The sequence below is a fragment of the Amblyomma maculatum genome, chromosome 8 (assembly GCF_055883805.1).
Source record: "Amblyomma maculatum isolate TAMU_Amacu chromosome 8, ASM5588380v1, whole genome shotgun sequence".
In the NCBI taxonomy this organism is placed as follows: Eukaryota; Metazoa; Arthropoda; class Arachnida; order Ixodida; family Ixodidae; genus Amblyomma; species Amblyomma maculatum.
In genome coordinates, this window is record NC_139351.1 from 117,487,885 (window position 1) to 117,511,932 (window position 24,048).

General features: G+C 45.8%; 1 protein-coding gene across 1 annotated transcript in view; it reads right to left on the minus strand.

The window, feature by feature from the left end:
- LOC146182297 (tyrosine-protein kinase transmembrane receptor Ror2-like) overlaps positions 1-24,048 on the minus strand; it is a 502,076-nt gene that overhangs the window by 50,128 nt on the left and 427,900 nt on the right. The window contains exon 6 of the mRNA XM_084577387.1: positions 3,322-3,449. Within this exon, the coding sequence (XP_084433513.1) occupies positions 3,322-3,449 (128 nt within the window). The remainder of the gene's footprint in view (positions 1-3,321; positions 3,450-24,048) is intronic.

Here is a 24,048-nt window from a genome sequence, read left to right on the forward strand (position 1 = left end):
AAGGGAACGTTGACAAGGAAACCCGCCATATCAAGTTTACACATGGTTTTAACGAGGTCGTCACGGCGACTGTCAAAGTCGCTGTCACCGCCTAAATGAGGCAGTGATGCAGTTTCAGTTCGAGCGCTTTTCAGGAAGAAACCGCTAATCTGCGGGAAAGTTTTGTGCCAGCGATGACAACGCCTCTCTTAACGAATATCATACCGATAGAAGCGGGCCCGTTATGAACTTCAAATGACAAGAGTCCTTCAATGTGAAAAGCGCCAGGGGCTTCTCACGAGGACACTCGAGAGAAAGACCGACACTGGCATATTAAATGGTAGAATATTCGCCCGAAATTCATGGCGTACGAGATGCGTTTAATGTTACATTATATCATTAGGAGCCTCTCACCAAGTTAGTGCATTCCTCGATAAAACTATTATAGGGATGCAGTTAAGTTCCCTTAAGCGCGGAACTGCAAAAGCATACAAAGTTCCGTACCTACTTACTTCGACGTCTGATGTTATTCCAATCTTCACAACTTCTTGCCTGGACATGTTGCTATGAGGACATCAGCTCGTTATTGTTGACATTTTCAATGCCAAAAACTTATTGTCTAGAGATGTTTCACTAATGCTAGAGTGACATCGTCTATATCACAACTATCTCGATCACGTGACTGGCTAGATAAGATTAAGTAATTAGTCAATGAGATCATTATTAAGGCTGACTAACACTACCAGTAATTATCGCCAAGATGATGGCGTCATCCAGAATAGCAGCTTGGGCTTGTTGGTTATGCATCTTGAGGTAACAGCGCGGAACGTGGACGGGAGCACAAGATTAGAAGACGACACAACGCTTTGTTACAAGACAGCGCTCGTTGTGTCTTATTTTAATCTTGTGCTCCCGTCCACGTTCCGCGCTGTTACCTCAAAATCATGATGACGTCATGTTTACCATTAATAGCGACTTAAATTCCCATTGAGGCACGTTATCAGCCGTATCGATCTTATCGCATAATAATTACTATGACTCGAACTATTAATGTGTACACAACGTTGCTGTGACTTTGCGCATCATTAATTATCAGCTGTTATTTGTCTGGTTATCGTTTGTTATCGTCATTATTTTTTAAACAAAGCTCGCGGTCATACATCATCTCCTCGCCACCTATAAGACAAAAAATGTTTTCTCATTATTTCAAAACCGCGGAACAGTGCCTCTATGCTTAGGCCGCTCGACTACTGATCCAGAGGACACGGCTTCGATCTTGGCAGCGGTGGCCGCTTTTCGATGGAGGTGAAAAGCATGGCTTTTGCGAATTGTCCAATGCCAGTGCCCGTTAAAGAACCCCAGTGGTCGAAATTTCCAGAGCACTCCACCACAGTCTCCCTCTTCACCTAGATCGCTTTAGGACGTAAAACCTAAAATCCGAATCAAAAGTTTTTTTTTTTTCTTTTTTTCTTTTTTTTTCTTTTTTTTTTTTTTTTTTAGCGTCGCGTAGTGCATTATAATAACTTTACGTTTCAATTTTGCTCCCTCGGCATTGACTGCCATGGTCGATGCCTGTCTGTCACTGCCCGTCACTGGATGAGACGCACGCTTTGGCTTTGTCTACTTAAGTTTACCAATGTTAAACCCTTCTTTAATTTTTTTTTCTTATCTGAGCGAACGTTTTTCTTGGTGCGAACACAAAACACACCCTGTAATTCGCAATTACAAACATCGACAATGAAGCCTGTAGAGCTGGCTTTTCTGCAGAGGTACCAATGGTGCGGAGAAGCTTACCTACCAATCAAAATTCTTGCATTAAAAGAGACAATGTCTGCAAGCAGGAACCAACGTAGCCTGAATGCTTGATATAAAATAGCAGTTGTCATGATGTCAGAATTAGAAGGAATTTAAGATAAAAACTAAGCCCAAGCTGGGGAAGAAACAAACAGGACACTATCATTTGCACGCAGTTAAACTGAGCGGTACAAGGGTAGCTATTAGACAAGACGCAGTGTGAAATCAGCACTACTTTTTATTCATTTCTTAAATCAGACTTTTAAACAAGGTTTTGCGCCGCCCACATCCATGACGCAAATGAATCCAGAATAACAGAACCATAGAATAAGGATATAAAGTGGCCAATTTGGTAGCCGTTGCGGAAAACTGGAGTCATAAAGGCTGAATTCGTTCAGCTCCTCGATTAATATTTTGGCTTGACACAATTAATTTATTACCGTAATCTGTGACCAATGCATCTTTCTTTCGGTTGCATGCTCAGCACGGGTGACAAGCACCTTAGGTCATGAGTACCTGTGATGTCAATTAGGCCACGAGAGACGGAGAGATTTGGCGTTGTTATAATAAAAAAAGTATTAAAAATATAGGCGTGAAATAAGCCTCTTTTATTTAGAGCAGTTGGTGTGAGGGAAAAATCTTAGCGGAGAACAAAGATAACGAACGTGGAGGAGTGGCGATTTCACTGCAACGTAAAAAAATAAAAGAGACTGGGATCTTGCGAGAGGCTCTCTTCATGGAGCAAACGAATAATAGTTATAACCTATACATGATTGAGCGCATAACAGCTTCGCAGACGAAAGCTTGGTTAGCATGGTGTGCAAATAACTGGCGCGGACAGAGCTACACCAACTCTGATCACATCCAAGGACTCGTGACAACACTTATGGGAGGAACTGCGATCAAAGCATATAAAAGTACTTAAAGGGAAAGTGCATCGGTTTTAGATTTTGATGAGTTTCAAGCGGTTGAATGATTATAGCTTGTACTTTTTTTTTTTTTTTAAAGTCGATATTTATTGCCTCAGGGCAATAAATATCGCAAGGGCAAAAAAAAAAGCTTGTACTTAAAGCATGCGAAATATCTTGGCATTAGCATTTGAAACAGTGGCGCAATTAGCGATTAAAATCGCCACAGCTATCAGGCTTCACCGCACTGCACAGCGACGCATGATGACGTCATTAACGGTACCGGTACGTTTTCTGCGTAGACATACTTGGTTTGAAGAAATGAAAACAAGGCTGCCGAAAACAAAGCCCTAGAAATGTTGATTAGCACCGTCAGAAAATGTGCAGCAGGACGTGGGCGAAGGGAACGAACATCAGAAATAGTACCGTCCGTGACGTCATCACTGAACTTCTCCGCAGAACTTTAGTGCTCTGAGGAGAAGCTCGAGGTTTGATCGTCGATTACGTCATCAGTTTGAATGCTAGTGCAAAAACACTTTGCATGCATTACCTACAGCCAATGTAGATTTGAATCCTTGAATATCGCGAAATTCTCGAAAAGTGATGCAGCTGCTCTTTAAGAGCGCTGCATGAGACTCACTTTTTTGCCGTTCTTGAACCACGTTATCACAGGGGTCGGATCTCCTTCGGCGTCGCAGCGTAGAACTAGAATAGCGCCCGTTGAGACGTTGAGGGTTGTTCGAGGAGGTCCTTCAAGCTTTGCCGGTACTAGAAAACAGAAAAGAAAAAAACGCCAAATAAATATATATTCGGTCTTTATGATCTTCACAATATAGTAGAAAAGTGCAATCAGACCGGTGATTTGAGAATTGAAGCAGCGATGTCAGTCAATATTGGCGAGGCAATCGCTGCGATAATGAAAGGCACAGGAAAAATGTTATCGAAGGTATAGCGGCTCGGATCAGCGGTCCTTTCTTACCTGCTATACCCCTCTGCGTCACCTCTAGAGCCAGAAACGAAACTGTTTCCAACGAATCAATACCGTGGGATAGATTCGTTATTTATGCTGTGTGTTTTTGAGAAGTTGTGTTTAAGTATCTTGGCAATTGTCTTCGACACGGTTTGGAAGGAACAAAATTATTATTTTTTACTTATACAGAGATCGTTACTGCAATTGAGACTAACAAAATATAGTAGCTATAAACCGGAGGGAAAGGTACAGATACCAAACGACCTTCCAAGGGTTTCCAGCTGTTCAAACACCATAGGACGCCCAGAGAGTACAGTGAACGGTCTGCAATCGCATCGACCAGAACCCCCGACTTGAAAGCATTTTTTTTTTTTTGTTTTTGCCGTCAAACATTTCAGACAAAAGTCATCTTGATTCACAACGCCAGATGTTCAAAATTTCCGACGTGTCTTTGCACACATTACTTAACGAAGATGCTCCCAAGACGTAGAACGGCAAACGGTGCGGGCAACAGCGAGTTCTAGAATAAGGTTAACTTATCGGCTATGGGGATAGGGTACTTGCGGGGCGACAATCCGCACGCGCGGTTTGCTATGCTCAAGGGGCTTGAGTTCTGCGCACGAGCACTTGCGCCCGGATATTAGCCTATAATCGCCCTAACCGACAGAACTCGCTACTGTCGTGTGTCAGCGTTTTAGGTTTACTGTCTTGCTCTATGCTGACTTACTTTAACAGTTCACTCTACGATTGCCCCCCCCCCCCCCCCTTTCGGTTGTGTTGTGAAAATATGTCAGCATGTAATCAAGCGCACGTCAGAATAAATCATCCTGTAATCGATGTACTCATGTAAGCGAATCCAATGCAAGAACATGGCCTTTAAACAACAAATTTCACGGTAAATTTCAACTCAATTACTGTGCAGACGTCGGCGCTTCATGAACAGGCTGCGAATATGGAATGGATTTCAAGCACTAAGGACGCCAGGAAGATGCCATGCCACTGTTAACCCACTGCACTGAGTCCTCTTACTAAACACTCACTGGAGAGATGCACGACGTGAATCAGAGTGTTTTGAAGGGACATGTTGTCATGCAGTAATGAAATAGTTAAATGAATAAAAAAGGACGCCCTGTGTAGAGATGCCATGGAGTGAGCATGATGCGGTTTTTGCTTGCCAGCAGTATTATGTATACAATGACAAATGCTTACTTATAAGAAAAGACAGAAATATTTAGGTGAGAGACAATAAGGTTTAATTTGTTCATGCAACACACTGGGCACCATGGTTAGGATTAAAATGTGAAATATCGGCGTTAACATATATATTTACTTTGTCGTCCTTATGCTGGCCCGAAGGGCAGGTGCCCGTATACCTAAAAAAAAAAAAAGAAAAGAAAAGAAAACATTGGGGAGATAACTAACGTTGAACTCCGAACATGTTCCCCAGCAGACGGAGGCGCAGAAGAGGTGGACGAAAGATAGTGAACTTATAAAGCACATTGTGCACTCTGCCTGTCTGCCGTCAGTAAACAGCCCCATATAAAAAGAAGAATTGCTTATAGAATCTCAAGTGATTACAATACCGCTCATCATTTATTATTCCAGCCCCACTGAACCTCCTATTCCTTTGATCGGCACCATAGAATACAGGATGGCAACACTTAAGAGCGTGAAGTCAATGGTCAGTCCACAAGACGTTAATCATTTATTTCGCCGCAATATTTGCGTCAGAGCATGTCATGTAATGTAAAATGAAACCTCCACTTTGATTTCGCCTTTTTCTTTCTTGTTCAGCTAAGCATTCATTACATTACGAAACAAGTAGCTTTCTCGGACAAAGGACGTCAACGCCATCTCCATTCATAGCCGAAAAACATAAAAACTTAACTGAAAACTGCGTCCGGAGCATTCCCTCCACCGAAACACAAATGACTTCCTGCCCCATGGAGAGTGTGGAAATCAAGCAGCCTATTCTCCAAAGGCAGTTACGACAAAGCGCAATTCTGATCTACCCTCTGTCTGACAGTACCATGTCGACAGAAGCTTCTGCAGATACTGGCTATACAAGAGGTTCCTTGCCAAAAGTGTCGTAAGCGGCGCACATTCACGCAATTTAACCACGGAGTTTCCTCACACCAGTCTGCGGTTTTCAACCCTTCCCTTCATTTCCCTTTCTCTGCGCCATAGTATGCGGCAACGCGAAACATATCAAGTAACAAAAATAAAGCTCTTCCAGGCCTCCAGAGATGAGGCAGCTTGCAAGGCTTGAAGAAAGGCGGCCATTTGTCGTGGCTTCATTAATGTCAACCTGTCGAATCGCTAATGCGCCACCGCCCGCTGAGACACGCACCGCACACACTACAAAAAAAAAAAAAAAAAGAAGAGTGAAGATTAAAAAGGGGTAAGCGGGCTCACACCCCCGAGCGCCGAGCCTCGCTCACTCAGTTTCGCCGCAGGGATCGAAGGAGTGACACAAAGCCCCGCAGAGGAGCATTGAAGGGCAAGGTGTTCGTATTCACACTTCGTTAAGCGACACGTTGCCGTCTCCGCCTGGGAGCAACAACGCTTTTGTGCACGTGAATGCGATGCGCTCGACGGTTTCATCTGCGACACTTGTAGATGAAGGACTATTACTCTGAGCACGATACGCGCTTTCACTTCAAGGCAAATGTTTTACTCTCTGGTGGCGTCCATACATTGCGGACTCCTAGTGCAATTACTTTTGTCCCTTTTTTGAGGCGAAAGCCTTTAAGGTCTCATCTTTGTCGACAGCAGGTTGTCAGCAGAGGTGTCACGCTTTTTAGAGCAAGAGTTAAAAATAAATAAATAAACCTTGTATCCACCGGGAATCGAAACTCCATTCCTTGGATCCCCAGCCGATCGCTTTACCAACTGCGCCGCGCCCCGGATGTTTTTCTTCTTTACTACCTGGCTTTGGCACACGACATAACACGAAAGGAAACTCCGATCAAAACATGAAGAAAGAAGTTCAGGCGATTTGAGTACTTAATCAAATGTGAAGTAAGTGCGCAGCATTGCTTACTCCGTTTATAGTTTTCAATGCATGTTGCAGCTTGTTATGGTTGATGATGGTTGATTCACAGGGAGGGAAAGGCGCAGTATCTGTAACACTTGTTTCTGTGGACACCTGAACCGCGCCGTAAGGGAAGGGAGAAAGGTGAGAGTGAAAGCGGATAGAGAGAAAGAGGAGCCGTAGTGGAGGGCTACAGAGTAATTTCGACCACCTGGAGATCTTTAACGAGGAGACCCTTCAGGGGTGCTCTGCCCTGATGGGGCTGGTGCCGGTGGGTCACCGCTGTTGGCGGCGGGGGCTGGCCTGGCACCGAATTTTTATCTGTTGTAGGCCGTCATTGCACACGCCACCGCTGGTGGTGGACGACGGCTGTTGTTGCGGCGCGTGTCTTCCTTCCCCTCTTGCTTTTCTTCTCTATATTCTATTCTACGTGCACGAGGCAGCGGAGGTGGCTCAGCTACAGAGCCAGTAGCGGGCCCGTGCATTTTCTTTTCCTTCTTCCTACAGCCACAACAACAACAACAACAACAACAACAACAACAACAACAACAACAACAACAACAACAACAACAACAACAACAACAACGCTGACATCGCACAGCACGCGGACGCCTCTTCGTTTCGCCTCCATCGAAACGCAGCCACCGTGGTCGGGTTCGAACCCGGGAGCTCCGGCACAGTAGTCGGGCGTCTTACCACTCCACCACCCTGGCGGGGCCTTGTTGTGGTTTGTTTTGCTTTGATATAAAACTTACTCATGCATAAGATTCGAGGTGATTTGTTTAAGTTATACTAAATTAGCTTAAAGGAAATGAAAGGCGCGGTATCTGTCAGGGAAAGGAGAAAGATGGAAGTGAAAGCGGAAAGAGTGAGAGGTGCCAAAGTGTAGGGCTTAGAAGCAATTTCGACCACCTGGCAATCTTTAACGTGCATTGACATCGCACAGTATACAGATGCCTCTTCGTTTCGCGTCTGTGAAAACGCAGCCGCCGGAGGTCGGGCTTGAAACCCGGGTACTCCGGTACAGCAGTCGGGCGTCGTAACCACAGCGCCACCACAGCGGGACCATTGTTTATTCTCATTTTATTTCGATTTCAGTGCAGATGAACGAACAGATTTTTGTTTACATTTCAGCGCAGATGAACTAACACAGTTTCGTGATCTGGGCCCCGGAGTCCGCAACTGTAACACGCCCGCGCTCTCTCACTAGGAGCATCTCCTCCTTAGTTACGATGTCAGCGCCAGGTGGTCGAAATTATCCCGTAGCCCTCCACTATGGCTCCTCTTTCTCTCTTTCCACTTTCACTCCCACCTTCCTCCTTTCCCCTACGGCGCGGTTGAGGTGTCCACAGAAAACGTCAGAGTTACCGCGCCTTTCCCTTTCTATAATTCCATCAATCCTCAGTTAAAACGCTTGAAGCTAGCGAAAAGTTAAAGTTAAATTGGTTCACAGGAAGGGAAAGGCGCAGTAACTGTCACACTTGCTCTGTGGACACCCGAACCGCGCCGTAGGGGAAGGGAGGAAGGTGGGAATGAAAGTGGAAAGAGAGAAAGAGGAGCCGTAGTGGAGGGCTACGGAGTAATTTCGACCACCTGGGGATCTTTAACGTGCGCTGACATCGCACAGCACACGACGCCTCTCGATGTCAGCGCACGTTAAAGATCAAATTGCAGATTGTGCGATGTAAGCGCACGTTAAAGATCCCCAGGTGGTCGAAAATTACTCCAGAGCCCTCAATTACGGCGCCCCTTTTCTCTTTCCGCGTTCACTCCCACCTTCTTCCCTTCCCCTATCGCCTGGTTCAGTTGTCCACAGAATGTGACAGAGACTGCGCCTTTCCTTTTCTGTGAACCAATTTTTTATTAGTAGTTATTATTATTATTATTATTATTATTATTATTATTATTATTATTATTATTATTATTATTATTATTATTATTTTATTATTATTATTATTATTATTATTATTATTTGGCTCACAGGAAGGGAAAGGCGCAGTATCTGTAAAATTTACTGCGTGGACATCTGAACCGCGCCGTAAAGGAAGGGATGAAGATGGGAGTGAAAGTGGAAAGAGAGAAAGGGAAGCTGTAGTGGAGGGCTACGGAGCCTCCACGTCGGACTGCCGACCTGCCGATGTTCACCAGGCTGTTTGCTTGATGCGGGCCATGATGAGCAATTCCCCATCTCCCCATCCCCCGGACGCTGTAAGAGTGCCGACACGACATTAGGCTGGCATAACCCGCGTCCGGTATCCCCTCCCCAAGAATACCCCACAGTACCTAGAGGAAGAAGAAGCAGTGGTCCAAAGTGCCCTCTAAAATCTTTTAATGGCAGAATATACATACCATAAGTGACGTAGGAATCGTCGTTACAGCACGCGTGTGTAAGCATACGTGCGCTAGTGCGCGGTAGTGTTCCAGTTTAATATCGGCATTACCTTGGATGCTCAGTTTTGAGGGATGACACAATTAGGCAACTGATTCCTACAATCATGCCCTATAGGTGATCTCACGGTTTTATTAGGGCAAAAAGCCTTTATTGGTTCATCAGCAAAGTGACTGTCCGCGGAATGCGTGACCAAAAAAACTAATCTAAAGCCAATCCATCACAATTCACATTACAAGCAAAGACAAAAAGGCCAAAATACTGAATCCAGTCATGATTACTTGGCTACAATGCCCCGCCGGGGTGGCGCAGTGGTAAGACGCCCGACTACTGTGCTGGAGTTCCCGGGCTCGAACCCGACCTCGGCGGCTGCGTTTCGATGGAGGCGAAACGAAGCGGCATCCGTGTGCTGTGCGATGTCAGCGTACGTTAAAGAAGATCCCCTGGTGGTCGAAATTACTGCGTAGCCCTCCACTACGACTCCCCTTTCTCTCTTTCAATTTCATTCCCACCTTCCTCCCTTCCCTTACGGCGCGGTTCAGGTGTCCACAGAGCAAACGTGACCTCTACTGCGCCTTTCCCTTCCTGTGAACCAATTATTATTATTATTATTATTATTATTATTATTATTATTATTATTATTATTATTATTATTATTATTATTATTATTATTATTATTATTACTTGGCTATAATGCCGTAATGAGGAATGTGTCAAACGAGACAGGTTCATAGCCAGTCTTACAGTAGCCTTATAATAAGTCAACACCACAAAAATTGGCTAAAGTACCTAAACATTTTTCAATCAATAACCAAAAGTCGTACAAAAGGAAGAAAAATTAAAATAAAAATAAAACAAATAATAATAAAAATTATTGTGAAAAACAAAAATAAAAAATTATGAAGAAGGCTTTTGCCTTACTACACCTAAGCACCTTTAAGTGCCTCCAAGGATTTTTTTATAAGAAAATTTATTGCCACAAACGAATTAGTAGAAACGCTGCTCAAGTAGTTTCGTAAGGAACTTGCTTCAGGCATCGCACCACCAGTTGTCATTGTCTCACTGTTTGAAGCCCCACCGCTTCTTGGACGAACACCGTGCAATAAAGCAAAAAAAAAAAATATACTGGCCGAATTCGTTGACGACAGACAGGCAATACGATTCGATCATGCGTTCTTAAGTCGACCGTAACGTTTGCAGAGCTCTTCGCAAGATCCCCCTTGGCGCGTCTATTAAGCGATTGAGGATGACGTTACCTCGATAAACGACCAGCCCCTAGCTACGCCAGATGACGGAAGCAGAAATTGCCGCTATCAAAACACATCAGTACTCAAGACGAAGAATTTTCTCAGAGCTACTTAGAGGAGCAGTTGTTAGCACAGCCTAAGCTACCTGCTGATGACGGAAAAGAGCTGTGCTTAGACATTACATCTGCTCATTCTATGCAGTCAGGTAATCTGCATAACTTACGCCACGGACACCGTCCTGTTCGAAAGTACGCGCCTCGAACGATGATGGGAATGGAGCATCAAAAGATGTGTCTCAGACAAAAAGCGGCCGATTTCGTCAATAGAGGTAGGTGTCTCGGTCCATTTACCACGCCGCTAACAGCTCTATATGTCAGCACCGTGAACGAGCCTCATTCCCGAAATCACCCATCCCAAATGAAAAAGTGAGAGGTGCCGTGGGATATAAGTTTGGGCGAAATGACTTCATCAGATGACGATCGGATTTGGTTTTCCTGCAAAGCGCCACGGCTATTTTCAAGCTATACGGCTTGCTGCCCGGCATAACTTTCAGAATACAATGACTTCATTGTTCCTTTTATGAATCCAGACCCATTTCGAAACTCAATTCGCATTATAGTCGAAACGCTGAACTTCAAATAGGCAAGGAAGCTGTCGCAAGGGTCCACATTATAAGAGAAACCGTTAGAAAAAAAGCCTGTTAAAACAAAGCCAGCACACCTATTATAGATTGCCGAAGCACCGTCCTTCCAATTTCGGTCAGAAGCGCTCAATTTCGACATCAGCGCCAAACAAAAGAGCGGCGAAAAACACAAGAGTGCTAACAAAACGCGCAGAGAAAAACGAAATAGATACAAACACAGGCCGGACTATAAATCAATTCGTTCTGCACGAGCGTTTGATCTGGGGATTAAAAGAAATAGTCTATGTGTCCACCTCTCTCTCCGCATCTATCATCTCTAACGCCTCTTCATTTGGTTCTAAAGAAAGCTAGCAAAAATAAACAAAGCAGCGCATGTGTATTTCACATACTGCCAGTGCGGGACAGGAGATTAAAGAAGAGTGCCCGACAGAATGTAATCGTTTCAGTTCCGATGTCGCAAAGGAAAATAAAATAAATACAAAGAAATAGAATGAGAGCCCCGAATGAAAGCAGGTTTATGCGAATAAGGACCAGGAGCATGAATTTCACTCATATATACGAACACAAAATTAAAGGTGGAAATAATAAAACAAAGTATGGACACACCGCTCACCGGCGATGTCCCGAGCCACTAAGGAAAAAAAAAGATAGGGAGAAGTACGGTAAAACGTTACACATAGCCCAAAGCGGGAACATTGCTTCTGGGTGAAGCCATCTTCTATTGAGCCATTTGCACAGGCACCTCTCATATGTACGCTTTATTTATTTATTTTTGTCGTTTATGAGCTCTCTGCAAGCGTCTGAAAGGCTATCTTCGTATATATATATATATATATATATATATATATATATATATATATATATATAGGGGAAAGAAATTATTCCCAGAATGCCGTTTCTTCGTATAACAAAAGGAATATTTCTAATTATATATTTAATTCTCTTCCCAGCGTAGAAAAGAGGGTACGCCCAGAATAAATAACAATATTACTTAGAAGCTCGCTCTCTCGCTATTAATATTTTTCTAGCAGAAACAACAGCAGTGGACACACTGGGTTCCAGCTCGCACAAAGGACCGGTTTTATTTCGTCCCGTTTCATTACCGCACATAGAGTTAATATATCTTCCCTCTTTGTATCGCATCATTGATTTCTTTTTTTTTTTTTTTTCCCTTTATGAAAGCTTACAATTCGCTTCAGTCGACCAAAGCGGATTATAATGAAAATCAAACGAACGGAGAGACAGCGGACTGCTGCAAGGAGAACGTTTTTGATTGTGACCACATAAAGTACCACAGAAGTGGGGGATTCAAATTAAGTACAACAAGAAAAGGTAAATGAGCCGTATTTTTTTTTTATTCTTTCAGTACACAAAGCACGCAATTCTGATGCCCGTGAAAGCTACATTGCGCCGAATCCCTGATATCAAACGTGGTTTTTATATGCTTACCAAGAGTGGCAAATACGAAGACGTAAAATACTCGTACGAATGTTTACATAATAGTGGCTGTTTCAAAGAATGATAAATACAAAACGGAGGACAGATAGTGAGATGGGACGTTGCACTTATATATTAAGTGCAGGCCTACGTACTGAATGCAAGAGACAAAATACGGCATGGGGGGGAGGTAACCACAGAATATGGTTGACTACTCCAGGTCCACTGTTGCACAGGGGACAACCACGAGGTGCCAAAGATGCGATTAAAAATGCGTGCTTGTTTTCAGTTTTGTTCTGTCAGGACATAGCACATGAGCTTGCAGCTCTTAACAACTCAAACCCGAGTGATTCTTTCACAAATACACATTTTCCAATTAAGAATTTCCAACACGCCGGTGTAAAAAGGGAGCCTGAATTCATAAATTTGCGACACGTATGTTTTCCTCATTTGCGCAGCATTGCTCTTCGACTGTGTGAAAATGTTTCAATATGCTCAGTCCTTCGCAATCTTCATTGAATTCGTAGACGGTGGAAAATGCCTCAACAAAGTTCGTGAGCTAAACTCGGGAACATTAACATCAAACATGCTTCTTTACGTTTTTTTCTTTTTTGAGCAAGAAATCAAAATCAATTGAGTTATGCAGACACACGAAACGAAGTGTCATCACTGATAGAAATCTCTAAAATGTTCGAAACAGAGTTAATGAATTTCTTATGTGTCCAGCTGTCCCTCTCGCATAGTGTCGCAGCCCGCTGGTCAAAAAGTATGGGTGATTGTTATTTCTTAGTTACTTTTTTGTGCTAGAGAGCGGCCACGTGGCATTTTCCCTAGTGTTATCCCTAGTGTGACGATTTTCAGCTGCGGCTGCTGGAGGACGTTTGCACTCCTAAGGCGTATGTCGATGGCAATGCGTGTTCCACACTGAAGCCCTAGACGCTGACAGCGACGTGTTTGTAGCAAGGTTGTGAATGAGCGAAGTGACCTCGATGTTCGCGACTATAGACGTGCTAGGCGTGTAATCTGGGCGGCCGCGGCCTCGGAGCTTGACCTGTGTCGTCCCAGATTGGAGGCCGGAGAACCGCTCCACCCAAGGGGATCGGAGCAGTGCCTCGAGTTCCGCTCTCTGACGATGGTTGCTCCCGCAGGGACAAGATCCGGGCGCCAAAAAAAGAGAAAGAGCGTACCGTAAAGAGAGAGATAGAAGGAAAGAAAGAAAACAGCGCCCTCTCTCTTGCAAGAAAAGAGAAAGAGGAAAAGGCGACACCTCTGCCTCGCAATGCGTGCGTATGATGTCGGGGCAGGGAAGGGTGAATGGCGCGTTAGAGGTGTCGATCGCTTCGATGGCACAGCTGAAAAAAAAAAAAAAAAAAAAGGCCGAACGGACATGAACGAGCGATCATCCTTCAGACGAAACTACCGCTTCTGAAGAAAGTTCCGGCCAAGCCTGATCAAGCGGCAGTGTTTGTTTCCTAGTAGCAATCTAACAGTATTTAGTTCTCAATACTAAAATTCAACAAAGCGCAGAGCATACGCACTCTAGATATCGCACGTCATAGGTGTCACTTCGGCCCTGAGTTTACTTGTCATTGCTGCTGCTGTTGCTGCTACTACTACTAACATTGAAAAAAACTGCCAGTGCTGCTGATACCATTTACCGTCGACGTTTTGTTGTCCATAAGCATATCAAGAAGCAAAATATTTTAATGCGGTCGCGTTCTCCGTCAAGTCTCGCCAAAAACTGTTCCCATAATAATAATAATCATTATCATCATTATCAGCCTGATTATACCCACTGCAGGGCGAAGGCCTCTCCCATATTTCTCCACTTAACTCGGTTCTGTGCTTGCTACATCCACTTGACCCCTGCGAACTTCTTAATCTCATCCGCCCACTTAACTTTCTGCCGCCCCCTGCTACGCTTTCCTTCCCTTGGAATCCAGTTTGTTACCCTCAGCGACCATCGGTTATCCTCTCTTCGCACTACATGTCCTACCCATGCCCATTTCTTCTTCTTAATTTCCACTAGAATGTCGGTAACTTGAGTTATTTCTCTGCACGCTTCCTATCTCTTAATGTTACCCCTACCATGTTTCGTTCCATAGCCATCTGGGTTGTCCCTCAACTTAAGTAGAACTCTCTTGGTTAGCCTCCACGTTTCAGCCCCATAGGTGAGTACAGGCAAGATGCAACTGTTGTATACCTTCCTCTTGAGCGATACCGGTAAGCTGCTAGTCATAATCTGCGAGTGCTTGCCAAATGCGCTCCATCCCAATCTTATTCTTTTTATTCTTCCCATCACACGTCATAAAAACTTATCGGAGACGGTTCGATCAACTAAAAGTTAATAAACTTTTGCGAGGCAATTAGGCGCCACAGTTAAGAGCCCTGCATTAATCTAAATCACCTGCGCTTCTTCAGAGCGCAGCGAGCTCTCATTGTCGCCTCCACTGAAATACGGTCAATGCTGCCGCGATCAAACCGGCGACCTCGCGTGGAGTAACCAACGCAAAGCAACTAAACGTCGGTGGACAGATACCATACAGATACCGGTGCCACCTGTATATCAATACATTTGCTGAAATGAACGTCCCTTTTGGTACAAGTAGCAGGAACTAAGTTCTTGGCAGCTATTTAGTGCGTTTAGCTGGCAGAGAACATAGCAGCTGCATGTGCAAGTATTTAGGATCGTTGTAATACATGCAAATATTTACATAATGCGTAATTAACAAAGAGACGCCTAGTTATACCTAACTACTAACTACTATACGGTGTCAGAAGGATATACATGTACTGAGTTGTCAATATTGGGCGAAGCGTCAGCTCGTTAAATCAGATGCTCATTTAAAACTTCTGCGAAAGTAACCAAGGTTTGTTAAGGTCCTTTTAATGAAAAAGGCATCGCTCATATTGGGCTCTGTTTATCAGAACTAGCGGCTACCATCCATGCAGCGGTGTCTGAAACATAAACCGGCATCCATAAAAAGGATAACACAACTTCCCTGTGCGCCCGTGGTCAAAAGCTTATAGAAAGCAATATCAGCAAAACCATTGAAAAAGAAAAATTTATCGTTGTCTTGCGACGAAACCTGGAACGCAGCCTAGCCTTACGTTCGTGAAACACAGTGTTCTGATAACACTGAAGCACCTGGACAAAAAGAAAATATTTCGTAATATATCGCGTAACATAAACTTCGGACGACGAGTGTACATATGTTCACTTCAAACATGCTTCAACCATACAACGCCTGGATCAACTTCTTCCTCCTCGGAAGCCCGCCACATAACGGCTCTTCGTGAAAACACGCCATCTCACCCGCAACATCTCCAGTCTTCCTGCCTGCCCGTTGACGCCCATCCATCCATCCTTTCCGAACATTCGGTCGGCTTTCCCATCACGCACCAGCGACCACGGATGCCCGCCGTTTCGACAGTGCCGCCTCACTTCCCCGCTCGGCAGCTCTGCTGTGCTACGCGGCGCTCTTTACGGTCCACCATCGCTGCTCTTCTTCCGCACCCCTGGCCAGCGACTGGCGAGGAACGCTCCACTGACATCGCTTCTTTCATCGGACTAACCTGAGATAAGAGAGACGGTACGGCCGACAAAAACCGTTAATTTGGCTCTCGGGCAGTGACCCAAATCTACACGGGCGGCGGTGTTCCGGAACTGGGCCCTTTGCCTGGAGTGCATTGAAGATACGCCCGCATTAATGATGTTAATGGCCGATAGATGGTCTGTTTTCGAGAAAGGTTACGGGAAATTCCTATATACTTCACAGCGACTGCCTTTAATCTACCAGGAAGCAGTTGAAAGTCAAAGCACCGGCTTGGTTTACTTCGGCTAACGGGGTTCCACGTCCCAAAGCGATTCAGGCTATGAGAGACGATGTAGTGGAGGGCTCGGTAAATTTCGACCACCTGCGGTTCTTTCACGTGCACTGATATCGCAAAGCACGCGGACGCCTTGCTTTTCGGCTCCGCCGAAAAGCGGCCACCAAGGCCGCTTCTGCCGCATCCTTGGGTCCAGTAGTCAAGCGCCTTAACTACTGCGCAACCCCGGTAGGGCAAAAGCCAAAGAACCATTTTGCGGCAAAGGCCTGAGGACGTAAACGTGTCAACCCGCATTTTATTTATATTTCAAAACAAACTCGGTCACGTACACAAAGCTCAGACGTCAGGAATCCACATTTATTGCTCTCATTTGCAATGGAAAACGTATGTTTAGAATGCAAATCAAACTTCATTTCTAAGGGCTAGATTAGACTCGTGCATTAAAAATAAACAAAGATTTCGAACAGCCAGCAAAGCTCACAATGCGCGTACACGAAAAAATTCCAACTCATACCTCCGGCGTCTCGGGCGAAAAAATGGCACCGATAGCTCCCCCCCCCCCCCCTTCCTTTTCCATCCTCATTACCATCCACATTATCACATCAATAATATGACTAATTCCTGGTTTAGCTTCACTATACTTCGGCGTAGGAGTGATTTGTTTTCGAGCTGCGACTGCTGTTTCCCTGGGAGCAAAAGAGAATCCAGTATACAAGGCCGGTATCAGGCGCACTTTATATAGCGACATTTTTTGCTCATTTTGTTTCCTGTCATCTGTTCTGCTTGTTTCCGTGCTTTCAGTCATAACGGACAAACATTTAGAAAAGCACGTGCACAGCCACGCACACATAAGGGCACAAGCATCAGTAAACTATGCAACATGCACAGCATACACAAGCGAAGGAACGGGAGTAAGTGAAACAAAAAGCAAATATAGTTTGGCGAAGAGACGTACAGGTAAAGAGACGCGGGCAGAAATACACGTATACGCATGTTTGTAGCTAATTCGACACACACACACACACACACACACACACACACACACACACACACACACACACACACACACACACACACACACACACACACACACACACACACACACACACACACACACACACACACACACACACACACACACACACACACACACACACACACACACACACACACACACACACACACACACACACACACACACACACACACACACACACACACACACACACACACACACACACACGCACGCACGCACGCACGCACGCACGCACACACGCACGCACGCACGCACGCACGCACGCACGCACGCACACACACACACACACACACACACACACACACACACACACACACACACGCACACACACACACACACACATACACAGGAGAGGCCTTATCATGGTGCCTTATTTGCTGATTTTTTTTTTATCCCTTTCTTGTTCCTTGAAGGCGAGCGCAGCGCCAGTCCAGATGCTGCTGACAGCTGTCTCTGGAACCGAGAAGGACCAGTCTCATCCGCGGGCCCACGGTTAGTCCCACTCCGCCGCTAGGCTTCTTTGCTCCCTGCCGGGGATGACGAGCTGTCAATGTCAATGGCGGCTCGTTAACAAAACGAAGTACGATACTTTATATCAACGTTGCAGTTGATGCGTGCGAGCTGTCATCGCCAAGTAGCGTCACGCTTGACATACCTGTGCGGTATACATGAAGACCATAGCTGAACATAGGACGGGCGCTAGCCGTCACAACTGCTACCGAGAAAACCCGGGACTAATAGCCAGTTCCGGATATGAGAAGGGTGAAGGCTGAACAACTCGACTAATGACGCGTCGTAAAATCGTACATTCGTCAGCACGGCTATCTAGAGCGCTGTAGCTGTGTTATGCAGAGCAAACAATGTGAAATATTGTTTGGGCTTCTCTGTAAGTGATGCAGTGCAGTTGTCAGTGCAAAACGTATATCAACGTGCCTTCGGTCTATCGCCATCATTACTTCTAGAACCAGGCCCGTGCTATAAAGTTTTAATTTCTTTTTACAACAGGTCGGCGTTCGAGCGCTCTAGACAGACGTGCTGACGACTGTGCAATGAACCTCCTGCGCGCAAGATCGGCTTACTACTTGGCTGGAGTATACTATTGTTCTATGGAGTCTTTGGCTGCTGTGAATGATCACCTGACGATCCCTGGGCGGGAAGAAGGCAAACGTATACGGGGATGCGAAGAGACAGATCCGCTACAACCGCCAAGAGCATGAAACTCCGGCAAGTGCCACATTATCTGGGCGCTCCATAACGTGGTATCCACATCCATGCTCAGTTACCAGGGATGCTGCAATACACATTGTTTGCGCCCACATGTAACTCGTAACCATTTGCTGTCGAATATAGGTTTTGCAACAAAGCGCCATGTTGTAGTGTTTTTTGATGCTCGGTTATAACCAGGACGTTGAAAGCGCCCAATGGATCACCGTGCATGCTCCTGCCAATATACAGTTGCTGTTTGTGTTTGAATGGGACGTGCCTGATCCCTGATTAGTCAATGACAATAGTCATTGTCTGCATTTTTCAAGACTTTAACGTAGCGACTTAAGTAAAGAAATATGCTGCAGAAGGACTTCTTGACGGGTTAGTTTGTACATAATCTTGAGTTTTATAGCGCTGAAGAAACACCACAGGAAGAAAGACACAAAAGGACAGAAGCGCAACTTCCAACTTTAATTAAGGTTGGAAGTTGCGCTTCTGTCCTTTTGTCCTTCTTCAGCGCTATAAAAATCAAGGAAAGAAAACGCATTCATATTGAAGTTTACGTGGAAGAAAGCAAAGACCGAGCAATCAATGAAATTGATTACTCCACAATTATATGCGGCGAACCCACTTTTCCACTCTCTCTGTTCGCGTATATTATTCACAATGTGTTTGTTTGTGTATTTATTTATTATTTACTTAGGCATACTGTAAATCATTTCGGGCTTGGCATGGCGAGAAATACATGCAAAAAGTCAAAATATTACTAGAAGAAATCTTAATACTTAGCAGCTCCCGACATACCCGCAACCAAACCCCCTCCGCTCTTCTGATGAAAGAGAGAAGGCACTCGCTGTCCTGAAGAATCAGCCCGGGCGATGAAGGAAAGAGCGGCCTCTTTGCTTGCGACGGCCTCCATCGCTGCTGCTGCAGCGTTTGCCAGATTTGTCGAACTATTCGCGGGGAACAAGCAGCCCCCGTTTCTTCTCTTCCTATATATATATATTTCTACGTGCCCTACGGCTAAGAGAGGGTCGGGCCGAAAAACGGCGACGGCGTGAGAGTTTCAGAGCGAAGCGAAGTGAGGGCAATGGAGAGAATGCCCGGCTGCATATAGTCGAGGAGACGGAACCACTTAGGCTTGAAAAGGGATGAGACATCGATGACTACACGAGGCCTAAAGATGGAGCACGTAAGAGGGATGGGGAAAGGAGGGAGAAGGGGAAAAGGAGATCGAAAATAAGCACTGTGTCTTTCTCGTAAAAGCGTCGGGCGTCCTCAACGCGCAGCGAGGCGCGGGCACGGATCAAAACAAAGCCACGCTAAAGGGCCTCTGAAAGCTCAGAGCCGTCGACGGCGAGGCAGCCGCGGCTTTTCCATCGCCCGCTAAAGAGAATAATACAGAGGGAGCGGACGGCATCGAATGAAGTCGTGGGGCACTCTTTATATGAACTTAGAGGTGCCTCTCTCTACAGGCGTCCCTCTGGACGGCTGTAAAGATGCAAAGCTTTCGCCGGGTCTTTTAAAAGGCGGAGGAGAGGGTTTGGATGGGGCAGTGGATTGGAGACATAGGCGGAAGCCCCCGAAAACTCGCTTATTTCAGGCGCAGCTCAGGATCGAGAACGAGTGAAATTCGATATAAAGCGGCCACTGAAATGGAGGAGGGGAAGCGGACTGGAGAGCAGAGAGCTGAGCTGCAAGTGGTAAGGGGAGCGGAGGGAGGGATGTTCTTTGGCGGCATCCTCCGAGGAGCCGTTAAAACTCCGCCGGCGGCTTCGGACGCCGCGTCAGAGGATGGAGAACAAAGCCCGCGGCCGCCGACTCTGGGTGAAAGCGCACGCTCCTCCGGACGTGGCGATGGAAGGGGCGTGGCTCTCAACTCAATGGCGATTTGGAGAGCGATTTCTTCTGCGCGTTTATTTGAAGCGCAGAAAGAAATATATCACAGCCGAGAGAGAGAGAGAGAGAGAGAGAGAGAGTACATCGTCAATACCTCTACATATCTTCATTTGGGTGATCCTCGTTGGATTGAACGAGACATCGTGTAGAGTGTCTGCAGACAGGAGAAAGGGACTTCTCAAGATTTGGATCACTTTGCGGGAGTCCTACATAAAGCGCAGGGAGCTGCGGATCTGACACGCACGTGCATAACGCTGAGAGCCCACATCAGAGAAAAGTGGAAGACAGCTGCTGGTAAACACGCCAGGTTGTGTTTGCTGCAAGAAAACTTGCAGCAAACACACCCTGGACAACCAGTAGTTGTCACAGAGATGAAGACAAGTTATATGCAAGAAAAAATAAATGATGAACGCACTCTGTCCTCTATTTATTTGTTTATAGGACGCAAGGCGACAGTGTTATAATGGCGGCCGTCTGCAGCTCCTTTAGCGGTTACTTGTTCATACACATGCAATTTCTAGTCGCTTAGTTGCCAATACCCTAACTTGTGCTTCTAATATCTCTCACGCATTTTAATTGGCATACAACAGTAAGCTACAACGTTATCCAGCTACCGGACATGGTTCTTAGTAACAGAATGCCACTCATGCTGCTATTGCTGTTGGGCGAAAAACAAATCACCCTTACCCAAATTGAAAAATGAGCTTAGAACCGGGATGCACGCAGAAAAGCAAATCACCCGTACATCTACGTAGCAGAAAGAAAAAATAACTATACAATTAAAAATCAGGATAACGATAAAGATAGTTAATAATGCACGAGGGAGAGCCTCCCCACGGGATTACAGACGAGGAGCGTAGTGAAATCAATAAACACAGAGAGAGATAAGGTAGTTCAATGAGATTTATCATGACAGTGCATGTGATTCCCATAATGAATTCTGAAAGGCAGTGCAAACAATCTTGCAGCTGTGTCCAAATATTGGGGCACGAAATAATAGGCCATAGCTTATCAACCAGATCTGCGGGCTAGGAAGGAAAAGAAGTAATCCAAACAACGTACATCAGAAGTTCATTCATGCGTCGACATCACAAGCGCCGGAGTGCAACGTCGAATATATGGAACAGAAATCAGCAACAAAAACCTCCCAGAACAACGTACAGTCGTCCTTAGCTAACGCGAACACTTTGGTTCCCGAACCAAACTGCACGCAGAGCATGCCGTCCCGTCTGTAATAACAAATCGTGAAAAAAAAGGTATTAAGAAAAAATGTTTAGTTATTAAAATCAGCGTCCGTGCATTGTAGTGGTTAGAGAAGTTGAAGTAAAAACTAACTTAGGAAGCTATAAACACGTTGTTGTGGATGCCATTATGCTTGAAACAGTATGGTAACTCCTACTACGCATGACTCGCATCTCTCGAATCGTTACTATATTCAGCACTGCTGACTGCAGCTTTCTATGTAGAAGCCATGATACTCCAAACAGTAGGGCGCATCGACTGGGATACGTTGCACTGTAAGACATGCCCTGTAAGACATAAATGATAAAACCAATTACAAAAAAAAAAGGACGAAAAGAACAACAGGTTAAGGAAGAAAAAAAAACTGACACACGAATCATGAAACCTGACGCGAGAAAGCTGCGATACCAGTATGCTTTACTCCCAGAGATTACTTTTTACGCTTTCGCTCTGCTTTTAATGAATTGGTGAACGCGTAGTGGGGAAAAGAGGTGGCTAGTAACAGCAAGTGGTGTTTCTTTGTGGTAGCTGAATTGTCCACTGCGTTTTAAAATTCAATTTCGCGATCACCTTTTCATACAAATGGCGATTATGAATGGTAATGGTGCTTGGGATGGCTTGCGGATCGAGTGTGGCGCTAGATGGGCGGGCCGGCCCCTTCTAAGTGGGTGCATTGTAAAGGTGGCTTCTTGTGGGTGCTTCTAGAAGGTGCAGTCCTTAATAACCAAAGCTCCCCGCAGACGATGCCGACATTTTCGCCATGTGGCACTGTTCTCGCAGTCACAGTGGAACGACAGCTAGCAAAGTGTGGATTCTCTGCTGCAGGGCAAGAAAGGGGCCTCAACGCTCCTGTAGCCCCGGAGTGAAGCCTGCGCCATTAAACGGTGGAGCGAGGTGACCAACAGAGCCCGACAAGACACCGGTGTCTAGCTTCTGCTCGACGAAGCTAACACAACACTTCGCATTCGCCTTACAGCCGACTTCAGAGCATCTATATTAGTACTGCTCCCAAATTTGTTATCAGCGCACTACATCTACCCGAGTCTCTCTCATCCACTACCGCATGCTCCACCGGCCTTGTGCATCTTCTATGCCACTATATCCGCAAGCGCATGCACGCACAACTGTTCCCCCATGCTCGCAGAACACGAACGTACACACCATGTACACTTTCTAAAGTGTAAGGTTCTCTTTCACATCAGTACTGCTGCCGCATCCTTCTCTTCCTCCACCTCTTTTCTTCGTCACAGGAAGTACGCTCCGGGTTTTCCAGGGGCACTAAGCTGGCAGTTCACCGACGCCTCGAGCTAATCAATTCGGGCTCCCAGCAGTTAGCGCCCTGCTCGGGGAAAAGAAACAATGAGTATAATAAAACAATGACCGAGGTAAAAAGAGAAGGATATAGCAAGACGTAGACGGGAAGTCCGACGGTCCTGCCGAGCGGTTTCGACCCCAGAATCGAAACCCGGGAGCGGGTCCCGCAGCTGGAACGAGGCGACCGACGCCACGACAGCGACCGCGACGGCGGCAAAGACAAACGAACGCGAGGCGCAGAGGCAGCCAAATGGAACGAGAACCCCGGTGTGTGGACTCACCCGATAACGCGCGCTCTCTGCGCCGACAGGGGGCACAAGCGCCCCTATCGGCTCTCCCGCTTCACGCATGCTGGGCTCGTGCGGTGTACAGTTCCACTACTGTCAACAAGGAGCTGCCACCGCCTCGCTTGTTCGCTTTTCTGCTCTACTTTTCCCTGAAAAGAACGGTAGGCAGAAACGAGTGAGGAAACATTTCGGGCTGACCAGAATGAGAAGAGATCGACAAAGCTTCCCACAGGATGAGGGCTAGTCAAAAAAAAGGATTAGAAAAAGAGAAGTGCTTGCAAGGTTTAACGGCAGGGGCTTTGTTTGCAGGGAGCGATGTTTGGCACTTCTTTCTGCAAAAACAAACAAAATTAAAAAAAAAAAGAATGAAGAAAGAGCACTGGCCCTGATCCTCGCCATTCAACCGTCTAATTATTGTTAAAGTGCGGGTCTAACGACCGTCCTGCGTTTAACCCACGAATGGTTGTCATAGCAGCTGGTGGCTGGTTAGACAGAGCTATAGTTGATCGGCGCAGTTAGCCAGCAGAGTTCTGGGTGCTCTCCATCTTCACTTTATCAGCAGTTAGAAACAAGATCTGCAGGAGTTTTGCAGGAGCTTTTTTTTTTTCTTCTTCCTTTTTGCCCCCTAACGGGAGGATCGAGTCAGTACAACTAAAGAGGACAGGCAGGCTTCGGAGCCCGACATTCGCACGCCCACGCATGCAGATTGAAAATGCTTCTGTCCCTCTCGAAAAGGCAAATCCCTCGGCAGAAATATGCAAGTCAGAATTATGATTTGTGCACCATTCTGTGCGCCTTCTTTTGCGACGTCAGCTTTCCAAAGCCTTCCTTC